General features: G+C 41.6%; 1 protein-coding gene across 2 annotated transcripts in view; it reads right to left on the bottom strand.

Moving 5' to 3' along the window:
- WLS (Wnt ligand secretion mediator) overlaps positions 1-15541 on the bottom strand; it is a 133275-nt gene extending 117734 nt beyond the window's left edge. The window contains exon 1 of one of the 2 annotated variants that reach the window (XM_019019538.4): positions 15117-15541. In XM_019019538.4, coding sequence (XP_018875083.1) covers positions 15117-15222 — 106 coding nt within the window. In that variant the 5' untranslated portion in view covers positions 15223-15541. The remainder of the gene's footprint in view (positions 1-15116) is intronic. The other variant, XM_019019532.4, reaches the window with a different exon arrangement.
- Between the last annotated feature and the right edge of the window lie 8942 nt (positions 15542-24483).

Raw genomic sequence — 24483 nt, 5'->3', positions numbered from 1 at the left:
AATGCCCTTCTTTTTAAATCCCCACCCCAATTACGTCCCTCCCTTGAGGATATTTACAGTCCTCTATGACACATGCTCTGTACCTTCTTGGTTCAAGGAAAACACACCTACAGCATTTCAAATTAACTACTGACCCTTACTCTCACACTATAAACAAACCCTTTTCACAATCTCAATTGCATTGTGTCCACATTGATTAAAGCTTGAAGCCTGGTGACCTCATGTGGTGTTAACTTCTCCCATGCACCAACAGCATTCCGCCTTTCTACTCAATTACCCCCTTTGGTGCCAGAGGATCGCTACCCAATGAACACATACAATGGACTTCTGCTTCATTACACTAACCAACAGCAGGATAGAAATAAGCAGAAGAGGAATAAACAAGCTAATTTATCATGAGGACAGAGCAAGCTTTCACCAGTCTCGCCATGGAAAACTTCAGTGGTTAACGGGAACATCAATAGTCTGGGGGTGATGTTTATGATCTTACAGATTATGGACAAAGCCATAACAGAACCCCAAACTGACTGAAGAATTCTGCAGATTGGCAGGTGTGAACACACGCACACAAAACCCATGCCTTAAAACTCCGGGGTCCTACATAAAACCTACTCAGTCATTATTTTGGGAAGCATAACCCTGGGCTTTGGATAACGTGGGCTGACACTCTGGTAATTTGCTCCAACTGTTCAACCTAACTGTGGGGCCCCTCTTATTTATCTTTGACAAGGTGGTCAGGAGGAACCCAGCCCCTTTGTGAGAGGGGTCTGGTTCCCCCACCGCCCCCCGCTTCATTAGGCATGGCAAGGACACAGCGGTTGATTAAATTAACAACTTCGGAGGGCTTCAGTCCCAGTTCCCAGACATTAGCACCATCATCCAGAACAAATTAAAAGTCTCACAGCAATTAAGCAGATTTTGAAAATGAATTTCCCATGGTTCAATGGCTCAACCACAATCTTGAGTTAAGTATCAGAGAAGAGTATTGAAGGAAGAGAAGAGGAACTGACTGCTGAATTTCCAAAGTAAACATACAACGGGTAGAAGCAGCATACACAATAAACTTCTGAGCCTCTGCTAAGTAGGCCTATACATTTCTTTTATAGAAAATTGGAAATATTCAGTCACAGAAGGGGAAAGAATAAAACATTAACATAGAATGGTTGTATCAAAATGGTGGATTTTTTTTTCTTTTTTCTTTGTTTTTAATTCTTTTAACATCATTTTATTCTTGTTCAAAAATATAAATAGATATTGAGAGGGGACAAAAATACCTACTTCCAGTCACAGGCTTTTAAATTCAACCAAGAAATTGTACATCCAAGTCTGGAACTGGAATCATCTATATTTCTCTGAACCAGTACGACTAGGTTCACAGCAGGCAAAGACCTTTTATGCCAGCCTCCAAAGAACCCTGGGTCGGTGATTTACCTCTAAGAACTCATTTCTGGATCAAAAGAATAAGATTAATGATAAAATCATACCTATCACATTCTCGGTGTGTACTCTTTGCCAGGCACTGTCGTTTTGAGGCCTTGTCATACTTGCTTCCTTCCCTTTCAGTTTACATATGCTCCTTTAATCCCTGTTCCCGCCTCGCACCTCTGCCTGGCTCTACTTGCAAGTCACAGGCCTCGGTTCCTCTTTGCCTGCAGGCAGACATTTGGCACAGCTTGTGTGCAGGAACCTGGAGGAATCCTGAAGGAATGTGCGAATGAATTCATTCCCACTCACCAGATCTATAAGCTGAAGACAGTGGAATGCAGAGGTAGTTACTTGAATGAACTATATTTTCCTGTCAAGGGCATTTATAAAAGCTGACATCATAAATACATTATTGGTCTCTAAGTACAACCGTAAATAAATCTACAAAATTCTTAGAAGGATAACTTTCAAAGATTTGTTTTTCATCTTTAAAAGTTTATAGAAAATTAAGCAAACTATGTGGATCTTCTAAAAGAAGCCCCTTCAAAATAGCCCTCATGGAACAGAAGAAAAACGTTTACTTCTTAAAGACAGTAAATCTCAAAATTTGCATTACAGTTCAACAGTTCCATTTGGATATTCAAAATTTGGAAATAAATATACTTGTGTGTGTTCCCCTCTTCCCACTAAACTTTAATCAACTAGTATAGACAACCAGCCACAGTCAATTATCTGGCTTTATGGCCAAGTAGGGACCAAAATATATAACCCAGACATAATAACAGTCAGCATAACAGTAGGCATAGGTAATGAAACTCTCCACTAGTGGTCAGAAAGCTCAGTTCAAACCTGATTTCTCACTATGTCTTCCTTGGACCTTAGTTTCCACAATATAATGGAAAAAGGTCCCTTTCCAACTCCAAAATTGTACCATTTTAGAAATGTAAGCATGTATATTATGAAGGTAACACAATCTTTTATGTTCAAGTGAATAATAAAAACCCTCCCCCCATTTAAATAATAAGAGCCTGGAATATAATGTTATAAAACTTAGGGAGGACCTCAAAGCCTTAAAGTAGAAGCATTTTAGTTACCTCCACAATAGGTCCAAAATGCAAGGCATTCATCTATTCACCTCTTCAACAGATATTATTGGGTACCTACATTGCATTGATCTGTAGTAACAGCCATAAAGGTGAGTATATTAGACCATCCTTATTCTCATACAGCTTACAGTTTGACAGAGGTTATATTTTAATCATTATTTTTTGTTTAAAATTTCTTATAAACTATAATTCTAGCTAATGTTTCAGAAGTAATTAATATTTTATTTTTAAAAATCATTTTTCCTCAAAGTTTGACTTTAAGAAGTCTTTGTCATTCACGTTATTATCTAGAAGCAAAAAAATTTCCCAGTGGATGATGACTCCAATTTTATAATGTAAAACAGAAGTACAACTGGGATTCACTTCGCAGCAAGCAAAGAGGGAATAAATCTCTTCCACATAATGAGTGATATCCATTTTAAAAAGTCATGCTACCTCGGCTTATCTATGCTCTAAAGAGCCATGAATACTGGCCCAGAATTTTAAAAGACAAACATTTAGATTCAAATTAAATGTTGGTTAAAAAGAGGAAAAACAACCCAAGTTAATTACTCTAATTTACCGAATACATGAATGACCTGCTTATTGGACTATTGGCTAGCATAGATCTTGCCTAATAGGAAGGCTATCAAGCAGGGTGGCTGGGTTTCTAATTTTATCCAATCAATTAAGAGGCAGAAATAACCTGCCATTGACCTTACGAGACACAGGTTGACTCCAGAATAAACAAACAAACAGACTTGAAAAGTTAATTATGGGCAACCTCTCCTTCAGAGAAATGGCTCACATATATTAATTGATCTAACACCTATGTGCAGGCTCCCAAGAAGATGGAACTCGTTCTCTCATTTAAATCCTACAACCCCCTGTGACTCAGAGATTTTTGGTTCAGGAAACTGAGGCTCACAGAATTTAAATGGTTAGTCTAGGTTACAAAGCAAGTTTGATAACAAAGAGATAAATCAGATCACTGCCATTTGTCAACCATAAAACCACATTCCATCAGTTATTATAGAAATCCATCACTTTGAATGGACAGATCAAGTTTCTCAAGGATTAAGCTTCCCATTTAACATGAACTATCAAATGGAAAACCTCGAGCCAACACTTATTTTTATAGAGTGACTATTTCTCAAGAATCCTGTAAGAAGCCCACATCATCAAGAAGCAACTTTCAAAATTACTAAAATTTCAAAAATTTCAAAATTACAAAAGTAACAGTTCTGTCAAGTGGGAAGAGTTAATGTCTTTCCTTTACAGAGCTGCTTTAAGTAACTAGCCGAAGTTTTAACACAGAAATATTACTGTCTCATATATACATTAATCCTGACTTTGTTAAAATCCCAAACATACTGCTCAACGATCTCCTAAACTTTCTCTTTTTCAAGAAGTAGGTGGGGGAGGGAAGGAAGGTACTGGAGGAATTCTTCTGATATCTGTAAAAACAGAAACAAATGCTAATTAAAAGATGACCTTAGTGCCCTTTCAGTTTAAAAATCTTGAGCATTTACAAATTATCTTTTTTTTTCTCTTTCATCAACTATTACCCAGAAATACCACATTCTCATAGAGCAAAGCTCTGTCCTGTTTAGGCATGTTCAAAGAATAGTGCCAGGGATTTAATACTGGCATGCTCATAGACCTGCAAATTCTGAAATTCAGGGGGAGGCATGAATAAAAAGATAGCTGAGGTCCCACAGTTGCCTGTCACAGCCAAGCCCCACCCCACCCACATCCTCATATGATCCTGAAGAAGCAAAACCTTTCTGAGATGTTCTATAAGTGACAGCAAGGCCCAATGTGCAGTCTTTTCAAATCCTTAGTAAAAATCTTATCTATGACTTCACTTAGCCCAGACACACAGGAGCTAAAAGGTAAAAGCCTGGTTCACACAAGCCAGAACTAGCTCAACAGAACGAAAAAAGAAAGGAATGTCTTTCTATATCTTTTCCATGTCTGAGGCATTCTGCTCTGGGGCAAATTACAACCTAAATAAGAACAGATAAAATATATGGGAACTGAGTAAAAGAAATAGAACCTCAAAAAGGGCTGCTCTGCCTGGAAAGAAGGCTGGAATTCATAAAACATGGAACGTAACTTTTTTAGTGATCACCTGAAGGCAAGCTTGTTAAACAGAGACTTAAAAGTCAAGATTTATTTCAGCTAAATTAGATGGTGCAGAAAAACATAGTGCTTCGTGACTCTGCTCAGTTTCAACAAAACGAAAAGACAGAGGAGGAAGAATTTACAGTATAATACTTGCACCACTCAAATCACAAAAATACACTTGTTAGTCACAAAGGAGGGGCCCACAACATTGTAAGCCTTATTTTGGCAATGTGAATTTTCTGCTTGCAATTACCTTCAAAGTGAAGAAATGGCAGAGACGAAGAATGAGGAATTTTGTTGCTGCTTTTGTATGTAAATTCGACCAAAATATATAGGGCTATGTGACTTTACCCCAAGCTCACTACAACTTCAGAATTATGCCTGCCACAAACATCCTCCGAAAGCACAAGAATTAGTCATAGATTTTTTTAGTCAAGGAAGCCTCAGACTGATAAAGTCTTAAAACTAGACGCAAGGACTGTGCTTTGGATTGGATAAGTAATGACTATACTGCGTGGTTTTGGTGTGTGTTTTTTAGAGTTTTAAATTTACATTTCCCCAAGCAGGAGGAAGGGAATGTACCACGCCCTCAGCAAGCAAGGAAAGAATTTAGTTGATTTTTTTTTAAATTTTGTAGTGTTCCTTAAAATCCACATAGCATAGCATAACATTCCATATAATTCTGTTGTTCCATAAGGGATTGGCTAAGTATATTAAGGATACAAAGGGAAGGGGGAGATGACAAAGTTATTGCTATTTTATTTTCAAGTGACAGAAAAATCAATCGAGCTATAAGAAGCACCAGTTGGGAATGTTCTGCACATTAACTCTTTAATAGCCTTAGACAGAAATCAGATGATCTTCACACTGAAACTCTGAAGGACATATATCTTTGGGGCACTGAGTAGCATTAGAAACTGCGTCCAAGCCATGGCTCCACCTCTAATTGCATGAACTGAATGGCTTCCCTATCCTGGGGCTCAAATTCCTTCTAAATTAAGGTAGAACAAGATAGTCTTGAAGGCCCTTTCATCCTTACGATTTAATACTGACAAGCTCTTCAGTTTCTATTCAGGACAAACACCACCAAAGTGTATGGACACAATGGATTCAAGTAGCCACACTCATGGACAGTGACAAAATCCCACAGCTTTAGGGTGGGATCAAGTATCATATTGGCCTAGAATGTATTGATGTTGCCAAGGTGTGGGGTGGGGGTGGGGGTGGGGGGCAGGGGTGAGGTACCACTGATGTGTGAAATGACTTGCCTAATATCCCAGAGACCCCTGAATCCCAGGCATTCTTATTCTGAATAGAGACTTTTAATTGATTTCTTGTCTCATCCTATGTCCTCATGTTACCATACTTCTACAAGTCTGTGCTGCCAGTGAGGGTTGGCAAATCATCCCAACTCAGAAGGACAGACTTACAAAATGGCATAATCAAGCTTCACTAACACTGTATATAAAGTAAAAGTAATAGATTGAGTAAAAGCATGAGAGATTCTCTTGGGAGTAAAATGTGCATGCTTTAGGAGAAGATTTGGACTTGTGTCCTTATCTGTTAGTTTTCTGCAATAACATTAATATTTATCATTTGGGGGAGGTTCATAATGAAATACTTGGTTATAGCACAGGAACTAATGTTAGAAAGCAGGATGACCTCCTTAAACTTTCAAACCCAAACCAAGTAAGGTTTTGGGTCATTCCCATTCCTTCTGCCTCAACAGATCTACAAATCTATAGGTGTTGGACAAAGTGGTGGTGACTCAAAGAAGGAAAAGAATGGATAATAAACAGTGTCATGTGTAAGTTTCCCCAGATCTAAGAACAGAGAGGGACAAAGAAATGTAGGAGAGATGGATTTGGGATTAATCAAATGGTTTCAGTGCAAAGTCCTTTGGAAATCACATCTCTGATAGGCCTGGCTCAATGAGACACTCCAACAAGTGTCAAGTCCTCAAGATAGTAGATTCCAGTGATATTTTATGCTTGTAGCAATCCCCATGAGGAAGGAGGGCTCTGTTTCACATCACAGTTGAGAGAGGGAGTCAATGAGATTTTATGACTTTTTTGGGATCATTGAGGCCACAGGTTGTCTGTAGAGTCCTAGCCAAGTTTCTCTCCACTAAATGACGCTGCTTTGAGACCAGAAGCTCTCTCTTTTGGAGGGGGTCAGCCAGGACTAAGGCAGCAGTTAACTGGCCTCCAACCAACTTTCATGAGGCTGGCCTTATTAAACCAGGTCTGAAGAAAAACTGAGTCAACCATTTACAGACTTATTATCTTCTTTCTAAAGGAAAATCATAATGCCTTGCCAAAACAAATGTAATAACTTGGTCTTTTCTTTCAATTACCTCTGCTTTCTTGGAAATGTGTATCTGTGGATAAAACCTCTGAGTTAACCCAGGGAATTAACCAGATGTTTAAGAAGACCCTGTAATTCCTGTGGGCCAGCAAAGAAAGAATACCCCTTGGCCACATTATGAGAATGGAGTACTAAGGAGAAAGGGGGAGCAGAAAATTAAACTTGAAGGCCCAGGATTTAAATAGGCGTAGCAGATGGAAATGTTAGCTCAGTTTTGGGGGATTGGGTGACACTGGAAGCAGGTTTTGGAAATCCAGGCACAAGCTGTGTCCTTGAAAAGACAGTCTCATATATTTCCAGAGCTCTTCATTTCATTTTCTTCAGTCTATTTTCTACCCCCATCTTCCTATTCCACATCCTCATTACACTCCCATTTCTTCAACAGCTACCTTCAGGACCTACGATGTATGCTAAATCCAGGGAACATTCAGAGGGCCCACTATCTCGACAAATTTCCTATTACAACTCTAAGCCATCTTTTGCTGTATGCAATAATTTCCTTTGGGGAGTGTTGGCATGTAATTTCTGAGGTTCAGCCCTCCCTAGCATGGCCCAGAAACACTGGCCAATATTTACAATGGCTGGTGTAGGCGGTTCTTATGTCTTAGGAGTTGGGGATCCCTTGTCAAGGAAGTAATAGGCCAATGATCAGTAACCATGCAGTGATATGAGTGCATGGTTTTGGGAAGGGGTGGAATCAAAACGAAAAGGTGGGGGGGATTGAGCTTTCATCTTCTGCTGTATCTGTGTAGAATCAGTTTCACCACACTCACCCCTTTGTTTCCCATAGAAATGGAAAGGACAATGGGAGGAAGGTAGCATTAAGCTTAAGAATATGGCTTAGGATTCAATCAAGGACTGTGGGCTTGAGTCTCAGCCCTCTCATTTACTATCTCTGCACTCTTATTTACTATCTCTGCAACCTCAAAAAAGGTTCTTAAATGAGCCTCAGATTCATGTGAAAATTGAAGAAAGTAAAGTATTTACTTCTTTGGGTTAATATGATCATTAAGTGAATCTTTACATGTGAAACGCTTTCCATAGTTCCCCAGTCTTCCAATATGATTACTGCTTTTGCTCCCCTACAAGATTTAGTCAGGGATAGAATGTAGGGGGTGGGGGGAAGAGGTGGTAGTAAGAGGCTATAGAAATTTAGTATTTTTATATTATAAATTATACATCATTATTTTCTTTAATTTAGCAATCCTTTTAGATTCATCATTTTATGAGAAGAAAACTTAGAAAACACTAAAGTTTGAGATCATTAAGTTTGAGAATTGGCATGTCTCAAGCTCCTCCTCTCCACTCTCCTCCTCTCCTTCCCACATCCCCATACGGGCACTTTCTCTAGAACTGTGCAGAGCTGGCACATTTATTAGGCCACCATCACAACCCTTCAGAGAAAAAGTAAGACCTAAATGAAATAGTCATGATCATTTCTATGATCATGCTCCCTGTGTCCCATTACCTCTCAGGGTCTCTATCAAAATCAAGGGCTGCAAATCTTTCAATAGAGAAATCTATTAGCATATTTTCCAAAGAACAAAATGTACCTATTCCTGCTGTCAGGGTGGCTGTTTGTAGGAGTCTCTGGTTTAAAAGGCCCTCATTATTATGCATGGGTGTGCATATAAACAAAACTTCTCCGCAGGGGAAAAGAATTTTCAACTTTCAGTAAGAGGCTCTTTTCTCAATTCCTCCACCATCACTACCAACCTACACCCTCTAAAAACCTCTCCAACCTCCACTGATTCTTTCTTTCCTCTCCTTTGAAAAAGTCCGGACTTACTGTATAACTACATATATGTTAAAATCACCAACTAGAGAAAATAAAATTGAGTAATATTCTTGCAAGTAGCAGAATCTCAAACATTTGATGGTTAACTTGGCTGCTTTAGTCAATTGGATGATTCATACAATTATGGGGACTGGTTAGAACTTGAATAGAATTGGTTGGACTGGCACAGGCAAACTTCTCAAGACATGTCCTCCCTCAGCCTTGGCAAGGCACTTTTTGGGTCTGTACAGCTGGACTCCATTTCATTTATCATCACATTTAATATTTTCTTCCTTTTGATGTTACCTGATTATAAAAATGAGAAATCAGTTTTAGTGCTATTCTCATGCTTCCCTGCATTCAGATTTTTATTCAGGCCTAAAAGTCAAGGTTTTGGGGAAAGTGGGAGGATCACCTAAAGTTGATAATCTAGGCTCTGATGTCCGATTGACTGGAGTTCATTCCCAGCTTTGACCACGAGTAGCTAGGTAATCTTGTGCAATTTTACTAGATCTTTCTGCACCTCAGTTCCCTTACATGTAAAATGGGTACAAAAATACCAATTTGCCAAGGTTTTGTACAGATGAAATTAGACAGGTTTTGGCACATATTGCACATTCAATACATGTTAAACATTTTATCATTTTATTAATATATCTATTTCAAGATGAAATATTAATATAATTAGTTGACAGTATAATTAGTAGGGGTTCTAATTTCATACATTCTCGAATTCCCAATAAATAAGTGAAAATTATCTTGATGCTAGAAAACTACATCCTAGGAAATCTTTTGTTGTAAACTTAGATGAAGAGGGGCTCTTTTCTACCCACAGCTCCCCTAGTTTACTCAAGCTCCATGTCTCCTCTTTACCAACCCCGTGTCGGCATGTAGCCCCATCCTGAGCACACGGTACACCCTAATAGATATTTTGCAAATCAGGCAAGTGGCACACAGGAGCTTTAAGGATCTTTATATAATTTCAACAAATTCAAAATTCTAAGTCTCCATAGAAACACCTTTATGAGGAATATAAGGTAAGAAATATTTCTGCAGTTTATATGGATTTAAACATTTTAAGGTCAAATCATTGTAAAACGTCATGTAGGAAGGGAAGGCCTGAAGTCTCGATCCGGGTTTCAGGCAGGGAACCTGAAAACCTCACAAAGCCACACATAACACTATTAGCTCAAGGAAATGTTTCTCACTGTAACAGGAAAAGGGAAAGTTCGAATAGAAGTCTAGACAGGCTGTACTGAAAGAACAATCAGATGAAAGAGCAATTCAAGCTGGGCGTCTTGTGCCTGTGATCCCAGCACTTTGGGAGGCTGAGGCAGGTACATCTCCTGAGGCCAGGAGTTCGAGACCAGCCTGGCCAACCCGGTGAAACCCCACCTGGCCAACCTGGTGAAACCCCATCTCTACTAAAAATACAAGAATTAGCTGGGTGTGGTAGCAGGTGCCTGTAATCCCAGCTATCGGGAGGCTGAGGCAGGAGAATCACTTGAACCCGGGAGGCGGAGGTTGCAGTGAGCCATTGCACTTCAGCCTGGCTGACAGAACGAGACTCCGTCTCAAAAAAAAAAAAAAAAAAAGAGCAATTAGAGATTGTTAGCATGAGCATGATTACACTGCAAGAAACAAATAGTTTAGTTTTTTTTAAGTCAAATATTGTAATTTCAATTACTAAAAAAAAATTCATGCTGTTTTAAAAAAGATTAATTTGTAAGGTTGCACAGTACTCCTACAAACCACATTAGATACTTCTAGTAGTTAACAAAGAGGAAAACAATGACATTTGACAAAATAAAAAGCAGAATTGAATACAGAAAAATATGACTTAACATCAACCAAAAACCAATTGATTAATACTTGTCAAGATTCTTGTCAAGATTCTCACCAGATACCCAAATACTGAAGGATTACAACTATTGCATCATTAAGATATATTAAAATAAATGCAACAAGCTTAAAATCTAATAAATTGGAGAGTAAACACATATACTCTGCATAACTGTAATTTAATTTCTTAAAATTCTGCAACTTCCAAATAAACAACAGGAGCAGAAACAAAAGCTCACATAAATGGGTCACAGTAAAGACCAGTTGCCTCTATCTACTTAAACAATACTAGCACAATCGTGTGGGCTACATCATTGAAAGAAGTAGATAATCCATGCACAATTTGAGAAAATTGATTACATATGTGTGTATGTTATATCTTATACAGTATACATTACATCCTCAACATTAAAAATTTAAAAAGGCCACTCACATAAGTTACCTTTTGGAAGAAACAATGATCTTTTCTAAAGAAATAATAATTGGTGATTTGTTGATACTTACAGTTTATGTTTGGAATAGTCTCATTTATGGGTATGCTGAAAACAATGCAACAATTTTCTATTAATCCAGTTCTGATCTTCATACTCTTAGCAGTTTTAGAATAGCTGAGAACAGTGACCTGCTTTTTCAACCATTATATTTCTGAGACATGACTAATTTGAAGCTGAGCAAATTGCACATAATGGGATTCAAGTTCATGATTTTTAGTCTGCACTCTCTTTTCAGGGTACATGGTCTCCTTCCCTCCCTGCTTCTACCACCACCCCCAAAGCTGCCTTTTCAGGAGCTAAATTCACCCAACATGAAATCAAAAGAAAATTATTTTTAAGTTTTCTGCAGGCTTACTTTTAAGGAGGATAAAGTTATATTTTTAAAAATATTTATGTTTTCCTTCAGGTACTACTGCATTTTTAAATAATTTCTAAATATTTAGAATGTATTTAGATGTATTTAGAATAGTAGATGTATCAGATGTATGGTTTCATAGTGGCTCAAAGTTTTTACAAAAGCATTATATAAATCAGTGAATTTATAAATACCCTAAGTTCTACTATGTAAGATGTTGCTTTCAGAGCCTTTTTGCAAAATCCCATTAAAGGTTTAGCTTACAGACACTGGTGCCACACAAAAAAAAAAAAAAAGCAAGCAAAAAAATGTGTGGTTTTTTTTTTTTTTTTTTTTTTTTTTTCCGGTAAGAAGGACGTTGAAATAGGAGAACATTTAAGCTGGCTAAACCAAAGCCAATTCCTGGAGGCTAGTTGCTTTTATAGTGAATGTTTAAATTTTCTCCATCAAATCTAGAAGGCTACAACGAAACAACAGCCTAAATGTCATGTACAATTCTCTAAGTACTGAAAGAGTTACACAATTTTAGAACCGAAAGGGACCTTAAACTCCTTCCTCTACCAATGAGGAGCCTGAAGCCTGCTAGTTAACTCACTTGCCTGGTCACTCTGGGGTTCACGGATTGTCATTGTTTGGTGGGGTGGTTGTTTTTGTGCTGTATATTTGTGTGTGTGGTGTATGCAGTACTCACATCCTTACAAACAAGAGCTTTGCCATTTATATTCTCCCCTTCCTAAGTTGCTCTTCCTAAGTTTACTTTCATCAGCAAAAAGAGTGATCAAAAAGAAAAATACATTCTGGCCAGTTCAAAGGGGACATTTCTTTTTCTCACTTGGCCTACTGCAGATATATTAGAGAGACACTTCACACCCAGGACAACTGACTTTTTAAGTAGCAGTAACAATGAGCACCGGAGGAGTTCTCTTCTCACTCGAGAGAGCAGAGGAGGTTTCTGAACTTTACCTTGACTTCCAGCCTACAAACTGTTCCTTCAACTACTGTCTCCGCTTGCCCACTTTGTTGCTATTCTTTCCTTAGTTTCCTTTGTTTTCCAGCTTAGGGAAGTTTGGTGGGAAAATTTTTCACTTACATTTTGTTGATATTTATTTCCCATATTTGGGTCCTACCCAAATTTTAGATTTAAGAGCAAAAAAAAAATTACTGTGTAAGTGAAAGAGGAAAGGCTAAGTCACTGTTCAACATGAGCTAGATCTGATCTGAATTGGAGACACAGCCTTTGCAATTGAGGAAGGAGAGGTAAGCAGTAAACTTATACAGTTTCCTCCAAGAAGTGTTATACATAGATATTTTTCAAGGAAATTGGAATAAAGCAGTTTATTAATTGAGGGGAAGCTAGTTACAGTTAGCACCTGCCGCGGACTTTTTGAGGTTGTCGTCATTAACCAAATTCTTCGGGAAAAACAATCTTTGGCACCACTTACTCCAGACAAACCCTGTTTGGAACAGACAAGTGTTCTGACCCTATAGTCGCTCCAATGTCCACCAGCCACTCACGAGTGCCCTTAGGGCTTCTCCTTGGTGGTAGCGTCCCAGAAATCCTACTAGTTTCAGAAGTGCCCTAGGAAGCCTACTTCATGGATAATGGGCTCTGTCTGCAAAGCTAGGAGATCAGCCTAGAAAAAGAAACACACCAACAAACACCAGGAAACTATGTGTAATGGTTTGCTGCTTGTGCAAAAACCTCAAAGAGGATGAAGGTCAGACAGGGATAATAGGCCAATTTAATTCTGAAAGCACAAGGTGCAAGAAATTTTAATTATGGTCTGCCACTGAAATCACACAAGATCCAATGGCATCTAACTGCAACTGCTCATCAAGGGAGACAAGAGGTGTAATTGTAACCGCTGCATAATCACTGTGAGGGCACAGGGAAGGCTGCCTTCAGCTCCCAGCAGAGAAGGTATTAAGAGCCTCGAAAAATCCAATACGAGGAAACAAGATTGCATGTAGTCAAACAGAAGCTCCTAACACAAAAGCCAACCCGTGTGTGTGTGTGTGTGTGTGTGTGCGCGCGCGCGCGCGTTTGTGTGTGTGTGTGTGTGTGTGTGTGTTGAGGGTGAGGGTTCCAGAAAGAAAATGTGAAGCTGTTTGGCCCACACTGGGGATAAGAGATTGTTTTAAAACTCTGAACCCCTTTCTGTTTTGTGGATAAATGCACACAGAGAAAAGAGCACTGTCTCCTTTAGGTATTTCTCTCCTTGATGAAGCTTCACCCACTCTCCTTTGTTTAAGACAATTGGCTTGGATGTTACCGTGATTTACAGTACCAAACTCCCTTTAATTTGTTCCCATCAAACCCAAGTCTGGAGACAAAACGCCACGCACACGACTGGAGGTGCCCAAGCCGGTGCAGCTCTGGCAGCGACGCCGCCGGCGCCCCCGGGCGTTTTCCCCGCACCCCACATCGCGTGGGCGCCCGTAAAGGCACGCGCGGAGAAAGCCCCTCCGTGGACTCCCCACTCCGCAAAGTTTAACAAAGCCGTGAAGTAAGGAAACCGAACCTCCCGTCCGCGCCCGCTGCAAAGTTGGCACTGAAGTTTGTGCCGGGATGTCCCAAATCTTGAGGGGGTGGGGGGCGCGAGTGTGCAGAGAGGCGGGAGGATGGATGCAGATGGGGAGACAGTGAGGGGAAGGGAGTTTTTCCGAGTGGACGGTCCGTTTTCTTCACCCGGAAGCCTGTTTGACACAGAGAGGTCCGGGAGGTGCACGCCAGGGGAGGTCTCCCGGGGCGGGCGCTGTCGCCGGGGAGGCCGGCGAGCTGTCACCTGCGGGGGGCTGTGGTGGGAGCTGGGGGCGCTCTCCTAAGCGCCAAAAGAGGACGGGGAAATTCAGTCACCGGCTCTCGGGGCTCTAAGTAGTGGGGGAAGGGATATTCGCGAGTGGGCAGGAGGCCAAAAGCAACACCTTTCGGATACGCTTTTCCCCTCCGACCTCTCCAACTTCCCGCGGCGCTGGTCAAGGACTCCCTCCCACCCCACCCCATCCCACCCAACCTCCCGGCCGACAATTCGGACCTGTCCACGGCAGAGCTTGGGGTGGAGTGCGGCGGGAAAGCAGAGGGCGCGCAGGTCGGGACCCCAAATTGCAAACCCTCAGCCCTAGCAAAGACGACCAAATGCATTTACAACCGTGCAAGTATCTCAGCCTTGTAACAGAGCCCCGGGTTTGCGCCGGGCGCAGTTCCCCGACTCTTCTGTTGTTCCTAATAAAGTCGATTACGTTGCCCTCCCGGAGCTGATTGGAAGGGAACGGAGAGGAAAAGGGGGGGAACGCGGGAAAAAGCGGGGGGGGGGGGGCGGCGAGCAATCAACTTTGTAACCCAGCGCTTCCTCGCGCGATCCGTCGCCATGCTTAAGATTCCCACCCCCGCCGCCCCCCTCTTGCCTTTCAAGTGGATACTGAAACTAGGCCAAAACTTTTTCCCCTCCTTTTCTCTTAGCCACTAGACTGGATTGTGCCCCACGGAGCCCCATGGAGCTCTGCTTTCTTAAGCACAATAGCCGGACTAATTAGATCATAGAAGCAAGGCAGTGATACTGTAACAAGTAGCCCAAGAGGCAAAGAGGGAAGGGGCCCGAAAAGACAGAAAGGGGGAAAAGTTTGCAGCTCTCCGCACTTACCAATCAAGCCTCCCACCAGAAAGGCGATGATTTGGAACACGAGCAGAATCCCACCAACAATGCACAGCTTCTTGGTGCTCATGTTTTCTATAATTGCCCCAGCCATTTTTGCGCCCCCCCCTTTTTCTTTTCTCCTTGAAATAAATGTTTTAGGGTGAGCTTTTTGCTCCCTCCTCTCACACACTCCCTCCTTCCTCGCCTCCTTTCTGGGCGCTGCAAAACTTCAGAGGTGCTGGAGCGCGGCGAGGATGGGACCGGGACGGAAGGCGCCCGCACGGATTCCCCCGGCGCAGCCGGCTCGGGTTCCCCCAATGCCCGGAGCTGTGATTGTGGCCGCTCCGCCGCCTGTGGACGCTTAAAGGAGCAGGGAAGCGGATCACATGACGCCGCCTCCCTCCCTTTCTTCCTCCCTCCCTCTCGCGCTTCCTCCCTCCCTCCCTCCCTCTCTTCCTCTACCCCTTGCCCACCAGTTCGGGGCTCAGAGCTCCGGCGGGTGCTGGCGCCCGGCTCCCGAGTCTGGCCTGCAACCTGTCTCTCCAAGGTCTGATGCCATTTAGGGGTTGCTGTTGATGTTAAGCGGGTTCCCCCTGCCCAGCTTCTCACAGGTTTCCTTTTCTGGTTTCCGAAGTGCGAGATTTAAATCACCGGTGGACCGCCTTGCAGACCTTTAACTTACGCGTTGACTTTAGGAAATGGTCCCCACCCCACCCCCAACTGCTAGAACTCTCTTTAGGAAAGAGGAGGAGAATTTTTTTTTAAAGGACCCAATAGATGCCTAAGTCAAAACACAGAGATGCGGAATAAAGTCTCAGCTCGACTTCTTTCTACCAGATTCCCAGCCTCGGTTATTGGGCACATACCCAGCTAAATTCCCCACGGCGCCCCTTGAGGAAACTTGCGCTCCAGCCAAATCAGACCACCGTTCGTTACTCCAGCGCATGTGCTTCCACAGCCTTAACCCTGGTTATTGCCTTAAAGAGAACATGTTCTACTCCATCAATGTTAAACCTGATCCAAAACCAATTAGTCTTAAAAAATCTTTCTAATTTTCCACACCACCTCCATGCAGTATCTCTGGGAACTGAGCCCCTACAATCCTGTATTTACATTTTTACCTCCTATTGTAAGGATTTGTGTACACGTTTGTCTCCACCACTGAGCTGTAAACTCCTGGGGAATAGGGACCAAGTTTTTTTTGTTCTTTGTACCCCCCATGGTGCCTAACAAAATGCTAGCTTTAGTAGGTGCCCCATAATCTTTTGTGGAATGAATAAGTGAATGTGAAAGCAAGCCCACAGTTTGTATTTCAAAGGTCTAAAGAGATCTTAGTTGGTTTAGAGGGTACCTATATTAAGTTACAATGTTTGTAACTTTCTTTGTGAGAAATCATATATTTATATTTATACTTAACTTCCATAAAAAGAGGGGCGGGGCTCCCGATAGAGATTTCCTGCTCTATCAAGCCTAAATTTCTGGGCCTGGTTTTTCCATGTTTCATAAACTGGCCACTTGGCCAGTACAACTCACCTTACTCAATAGACCCTTGGTTTGGTAAATACCCCACCCTGCTCCCCAAACGTGCAGTTTCTACCACCACCACCCACACATCTTGTTTCTTGTCCCTCCCATCCTTACACACCTCTTCATGCCAAGAGACTATTTTTCCCAGTCCTCTCTCCTCCTCTACTCTGTTCCTGAATTTTCATTGCCCTTATAAAAGATGTCATGCGGGTTACACTTAACAGAAGCATTCATTTCTGATCTCCAAGTAGAAAAGAGACTTGTCAAGGACAAGCACCAAACTTTATGCATACAAAACTCCATCTCTTCAACATCTAATTGTTCTTAACAGTTCTGAGGATATACAATCATGTGTCACGTAAGGATGTTTCAGTCAACAACAGACCGTGTGTGTGACAGTAGTCCTATAAGGTTATAATACCATATTCTTACAATACCTTTTCTATAGATATGTTTAGATACACAGAGTGCTTACTATTGCATTACAGTTGTCTATAGTGTTCAGTACAGTAACATGCCAGACAGGTTTGTAGTCTAGGAGCAATCAGCTACACGGTGTAGCCTAGGTCTGTAGTAGGCTATGCTACCTAGGTTTATGTAAGTGCCCTCTATGACATTTGCACAATGACAAATCACCTAACAACACATTCTCAGAAGGTATTCCCATCATTAAGCAATGCATGACTGTGGTTGCTGTTTAACTATTCTCTCATTCAACTCTTTATCCAAGTCACTTATTGAGCCTTTAACATGTTCCAGGCTTTCTTTCTTAAGCACTCGAGGATACCAAGATGTCAAAGTGCTTGCACCTGCCCCAGAGGAACTCCCCCCCCCCCCAGTCCAAATGTTATTCACTGAATAGTAATTAATTACCTCTACTTTGGCAAACACCAGGTACTATCAGAAAGGATGAAGTAGACAGAATTGTTGTCCTTCCAATGTCCTTCAGTTCAAAGTACTCAGATACCCTGGGGTATCATGTTCTGAGCCCAACACTCCTAAGGGCCCATTTATCTTTCCTAAAAGTCATTTGTTTTCTCATAAATACACTTCTTCTCCTATTAAGATAGAATATACGCTCCAAATTCTATTAACAACTGCCTCCTTGAGTGGTTATGAATGCCCGCATACATTTGATATATGTGAACAAAAATTTGTCTTTTGCCTTGCTAATCTGTCTTTTGTCAGTTTAGTCCACAGACCCCCAAGCACTATGCATAAGAGGGTAGAGAAAAAATGGTGGGTTTGTTTGTTTGTTTATTTGTTTGTTTTTGAGACAGAGTCTCATTCTGTCGCCCAGTCTGCAGTGCAGTGACACGATCTTGGCTCACTGCAACCTCTGTCTCCTGAGCTCAAGCAATTCTCCTGCCTCAGCCTCCTGTGTAGCTGGGATTACAGGTGCCCACCACCACATCTAGCTAATTTTTGTATTTTTAGTAGAAATGGGGTTTCGCCATGTTGGCTAGGCTGGTCTTGAACTCCTGACCTCAGGTGATCCACCCATCTCTGCTCCCAAAGTGCTGGGATTACAGGTGTGAGCTACCACACCTGGCCCCTGTCCACTTCAAATATAAACTGGATCCATAAAAAATGTCTGGAGTGGTAGAAGTGATTTATTCAGATTAGTGAACTCCTTGACTTAGTTTTTAATGAGCTGCTACAATACACCCCACCCCCTCTGCTCTGAAATGCATCTCTGCAGAGTAACTAGCCTAACTCCTTAGGTTTCAGTTTTCTCATCTGGAAATGAGATGCTGGTTCTCCACCAAGATGATCCCCTGCTTTAAAAGAGCACTTATTAAATAGTTATTTTAATTAAAAAGGGATATTTCTAATTGCTAATCAGTACTTCTGTCATGAGATTACCAATAATGCCCAGCTGGGTGGGATGTAGACACCTGTAGTATTCATCACCACGGGCTGCTTTAAAAAAATTGAATTTCTATCACATCTTTTTAAACATTAAAAGTGACTGTGAATCTTTATTTCCCAAGCGGACAACACAGGTGAATAGAAAAGAACATGACAGTTAGAGTCAGCTGGATCTGGTTTGGAACCCAGATCCCATCTGCCCCTTGTTTCATGTGATTATAGGCCATTATGCAGTTACTTACCACCTCTGAGGTTTCACAGACCAACTCTGAGGCTTCTGTAAAAGCTTCACTCTTTACAGAAGAGTTTTCCCTTCCGTAAAATGGGAATAATAGTACTATTTCATGGTATTCTTGTAAGATATGAATATTTATTATTATATTTAGGAAACTAAGGGAAATCAATAATTTTGTGTTTAAAAACTAGTAAAACTGGTAAAACTGATGACTGATTATTGCTCAGCTCTAAAATTTTTATCATATTGTGATTACTGTTTGAAGCATATGTTAGGAGAAGTCTAGGTGGTTAACTTTACTTGACAAGTGTGTTAATAAGGACAACATCTAGTATTGAACTTTGACAATACTCAGTGGTTTTTAACATAGAAACATCTGTTCTAAAAACTTCCAGCTGCCAAGGAAATGTTTGTTTTGAGTCATTGTCATTAGGTAGATTATCCCAGAGACTGAAATGATCCAAGGGCAAATCCAACTCTGTCAATAAAAACTGATCATTTCAACTCCATTCCACTAGACTTTATATTAGGTATTCTGATTTACTCATCATTTTATTGAAAGTGTTTGGGATATGCCGGGCATGGTGGCTCACGCCTGTAATCCCAGCACTTTGGGAGGCTGAGGTGGGCAGATTACCTGAGGTCAGGAGTTCGAGACCAGCCTGACCAACATGGAGAAACCCCGACTCTACTAAAAATACAAATTAGCCGGGCGTGGTGAGGCATGCCTGTAATCGGGAGGCTGAGGCAGGAGAATCACTTGAACCTGGGTGGAGGAGGTTGCAGTGAGCTGAGATGACGCCATTGCACTCTAGCCTGGGCAACAACGGCAAAATTCCATCTTAAAAAAAAAAAAAAAGGTGTTTGGGATATGGAAGGTCATAGTGATGTTCCATGCATATGTATTGAATAGATGAATGAATGCATGAATTCATGAATGAATGAATGGATAAATGGATATCTAACTGAAGGTAGATATAACTCCTCCCTCACCCCCAGTTCCTATATATAATTGACTGACTATATTCCTACCTGGCACCTATACACTAGACTGCATTTTGCACATGTAGCTATATATGTGATGTGTTGTTACCCTAACTGGCTTGCAAATTCCTTCAACACAAGGAGAGTGTGATCTGAACCTTTGTGTGCCTCACAGTCCCAGCACAGCACCTTGCACAGAGGAGGGCTTAGATTCTGAAGCTGAGAAAGCCTCCTTTGGAAGCCAAGAGCAGCATATTATTATTGGCATTGCAGTAAATGTAATGTAGAGTTCTAAAAAGATTGAATACATCTCCTTAAACATCTAATTTACTTCCCAGAGGAACCTAACAAGAGGAATAATCCCACTCTGAGTCTTCTCATTCTCATAAATAGCTTTTATCCATAAATGGCATCCCTATGGCTCCATGGTTGTTGGTATTTTCTGGTAATTGGTGCCTGTGAATGTGAGCGAGCACTGTGGGTTCACACTCTATTATTCAGTGTCACTTTTCACCACACACACACACACACACACACATACACACACACACATATATAGACACACACACACACAACTTCTTTTAAAATGCTCTTTTTCCCCCAAACAAAACCACCCCTCCCTTCTTTTTCTGCGGACCCCATTGTCTTATTTTGTATGGAGATACAAGACCTTTCTTAATGCCTCCTTTTACACAATAACTGTGGGTAGGAACTATTCAGAAAACCAATACTTCAACCTGATCTTCAATTGCTTAATATATACACCATGTCCCACTCCCGTTTTGCATCTCCACCTCCTCTGTAGATCTTCATTTCACCTTTTCTTTTACATTCCACAGACAATTCAGTCATTAGGCTTATTCAGTCACAGCTTTATGTCTTGCTAGCTGTGTAAATAAATGTGGGGAAATTACTTTTCTCATTTCTTGCAAAGAATAAATAATACCAGTCTTATGGGTTGTGATCATTAAACAAAATAAAAAGTGCCTAGCACAGTGCCTGACACAAAGTGAATACTCAACAAATATGGCATGTTATAGGGGAGGAGGATTCTGTTCCCAGAGAGCAAAACAAAACAAAACAAACCATAAAACCCCTAATTATAGTCTCTCTTATAAAATTGCCTCTTTGAACCCAGGCAACCTGGAAGGGCAGGTAAGAAACTTTACAGGTTTCCAGAGGCCTCTAGTGGGAGGCAATCAACAGTTTGAAGTAGCCAGCCAGCCCCCTGTTTCTCAGGCTTGAAAGAAGCTGCAGCAGAGAGCTGGGAAACCTCCAGTGTTTAAGCCTTTGAGATCACCTGTGCTGGGTTCCTCCAGCAGAGGTGGGGAAAAGGGCTTTTTCTTTTTGCCAGTTTTCATAGTATAAGCCAAATAGGGGCTGAGCTGACTGCTCCTTCATGTCATGATGGCTCTTCTTCCCCATCTCCTCATGAACTTTCTCATGCTGACAAGTTCCTCCATATCTGCTTCTCTCCGCGCAGAGTGGCAATAGGTGGAAAACCTGGGAAGGCCCAGAAACACCTGCCCCGGACAGTGGTTCCTGTGATATGCAGACAACACCCAGTACCGTGGCAGACTCGGCACACAAATTTTTGTAATGAATAATGATGAATGAGCCAGGCGCGGTGGCTCACGCCTGTAATCCCAGCACTTTGGGAGGCCGAGGTGGGCGGATCACGAGGTCAGGAGATCAAGACCATCCTGGCTAACACGGTGAAACCCTGTCTCTACTAAATATACAAAAAATTAGCCGTGCTTGGTGGCGGGCGCCTGTAGTCCCAGCTACTCGGGAGGCTGAGGCAGGAGAATAGTGTGAATCCAGGAGGCGGAGCTTGCAGTTAGCTGAGATTGCGCCACTGCACTCCAGCCTGGGAGACAGAGCGAGACTCCGTCTAAAAAAAAAAAAAAAAAAAAAAGATGAATGAACAAGTTTCAGTCCCTGGCTATGCAGGGGTTTGGGGAGACCTCCCATAGACGGCCAATGTCAGGAAGAGAAGCTGAGGCTTAACCTCAGCCTTAGCCTAGATATGTTAAGAACAGACGCTGACTCAAGCCAAAGCCCAATCTTTATCCCCATTGCAGATTAGCTCAAAATCATCACTAAGTAGCTCAGCATGAAGGACAATGTACCATAAAAACAGCTTAGGATGCCTATATGTAACATGGAAAAGCAAAGGTTGCATGAGGATAATATACATGAAAATCAAGGACCTCTCCTACTTTGCATTAGTGAAAAGAAACTGGAATGGCTGGAAGTGAGGGAGGACATCATTCCTCAAACATCAAATACAGTGGCAGTTAATAGCTCCTATGAATAATGCCAATAATTATAGCAATAACAAGAATGAGAACTTATGTTGACTACTTTCTATGTACCAAGCACTCTTCTAAATGCTTTACCTATGTTATCTCCATTAATCCATACAACAATCCTGTAAGATAGGTACTATTGTAATCATTTTAAAAAGGGGAAAACTGTTTCAGAGAAGTTAAGGAATATTCCCTTGGCCACATTGCTAGCAAACTGGGAAGCTGAGATTTTTTTTTTTTTTGAGATGGAGTCTCACTCTGTCGCCCAGGCTGGAGTGCAGTCGTGCGATGTTGGCTCACTGCAAGCTCCACCTCCCGGGTTCATGCCATTCTCCTGCCTCAGCCTCCCGAGTAGCTGGGACTACAGGCACCTGCAACCACGCCTGGCTAATTTTTTGTATTTTTAGTAGAAACGGGGTTTCACCATGTTAGCCAGGACGGTCTCGATCTCCTGACCTCGTGATCCACCCGCCTCGGCCTCCCAAAGTGCTAGGATTACAGGCGTGAGCCACCGCGCCCAGTGACAGGCATTGTTTTAATGTTTTCTGCCTGCTCCTCTGTTCATGTGTTCAACTCTGTTCTCTTCCTCAGTACCTAACTCCCACTCAGAGAAAACTCCCTCCCATTAAGCCTTAAATTTTTATAATCTGTCTTTGCTGGTATTTGCTGCTAAGGGCTTTTCCAATTTGAAGATCAATTTTCAAGTCAAATGACTCATGAGAGTAATTGTTAACCATAATGCTAGAGTGTTTTGAGGATATTCTTAATATACATTAGCAAAAGACATGTAATACATAAAATTGATTTTGTCTTAGGTAATCTGCAAATTGAGTCTTATAATATTTCTGTTTATTTTGTTGTTATGATATGAATCCCCAGTGAAAACCCTCTTTGCCCGAGTTTGAGTTGTTTTATGAATACTATTCATCTTAAGACAACAATGTATGAGGGCAAACATTTTCCTATTTCTGTTATATGTTGCTGTAGTTTGGCTTATCTGACCCCTCCAAATCTCACATGGAAATCTGATCCCCAAGGTTGGAGGTGAGGCCTAATGGGAGGTGTTAGGGTCATAGAGGTGGATTCCTCATGAGTAGATTAATGCCCTTCCTGGGAGTGAATGGTGAGTGAGTTCTCACTCTGTTAGTTCCCAGGAGAGCTGGGTGTTACAGAGCTCACCATATGATCTCTGTAGATGCCAGCTCTCCTTTGCCTTCCCCCGTAAGTGGAAACAGTCTGGGGCTGCCACTAGATGCCCAATCTTCCAGCCAGTAGAATTATGAGCCAAATAAACCTTTTTTCTTTATAAATTACCCAGTCTACCTACAGAATGGGAGGAAATTTTTGCAAACTATGTATCTCACAAAGGTCGACTATTCAGCATCTATAAGGAACTTAAACAAATTTACAAGAAAAAAAACCTCGTTAAAAAAAGTGGGCAAAGGACATGAACAGACAATTTTCAAAAGGAGACATATATGCGGCCAACAAGCATGTGAAAAGAAGCTCAACATCACTGGTCTTTAGAGAAATGAAAACTACAATGAGATACCATCTCACACCAGTCAGAATGGCTATTATTAAAAACCAAAAAGGCCAGGCGCAGTGGCTCATGCCTGTAATCCCAGCACTTTGGGAGGCCGAGGCGGGTGGATCGTGAGGTCAGGAGTTCGAGACCAGCCTGGCCAAGATGGGGAAGCCCCGTCTCTACTAAAAAATACAATAATTAGCCAGGTGTGGTGGCAGGTGCCTGTAATACCAGCTACTCTGGAGGCTGAGGCAGGAGAATTGCTTCAACCCGGGAGGCGGGCTTGCGGTGAGCCAAGATCATGCCACTGCACTATAGCCTGGGTGACAGAGCAAGACTCCATCTCAAAGCCAACAACAACAACAACAAAAAAAACACAGATGCTGGCGAGGTTGCAGAGTAAAAGGAGTGTTTATACACTGTTGGTGGGAATGTAAATTAGTTCAACCATCGTGGAAGACAGTGTGGTGATTCCTCAAAGATCTAAAGACACAACTTCCATTTGACTCAGTAATCCCATTACTGGGTATATGCCCAAAAGAATATAATCATTCTATCATAAAGACACATGCACATGTATGTTCATTGCAGCACTATTCACAATAGCAAAGACATGGAAACAACCCAAATGCCCATCAATGGTGGACTAGATAAACTGTGATGCATATATACCATGGAATACTATGCAGCCATAACAAAGAACAAGATCATATCCTTTGCAGGAACATGGATGGAGTTGGTGGCCATTATCATTTGCAAACTAATGCAGGAACAGAAAACCAAATAAACACTGCATGTTCTTACTTACAAGTGGGAGCTAAATGATGAGAACACATGGACACATAGAGAGGAACAACACATACTGGGGCCTATCAGAGGTGGAGGGTGGGTGGAGGGAGAGGATCAGGAAAAGTA

This window comes from Gorilla gorilla, chromosome 1 (assembly GCF_029281585.2).
Source record: "Gorilla gorilla gorilla isolate KB3781 chromosome 1, NHGRI_mGorGor1-v2.1_pri, whole genome shotgun sequence".
Taxonomy (NCBI): Eukaryota; Metazoa; Chordata; class Mammalia; order Primates; family Hominidae; genus Gorilla; species Gorilla gorilla.
Note: the sequence above shows the minus strand (reverse complement) of the source record. Positions and strands in the feature narration are given on the sequence as shown.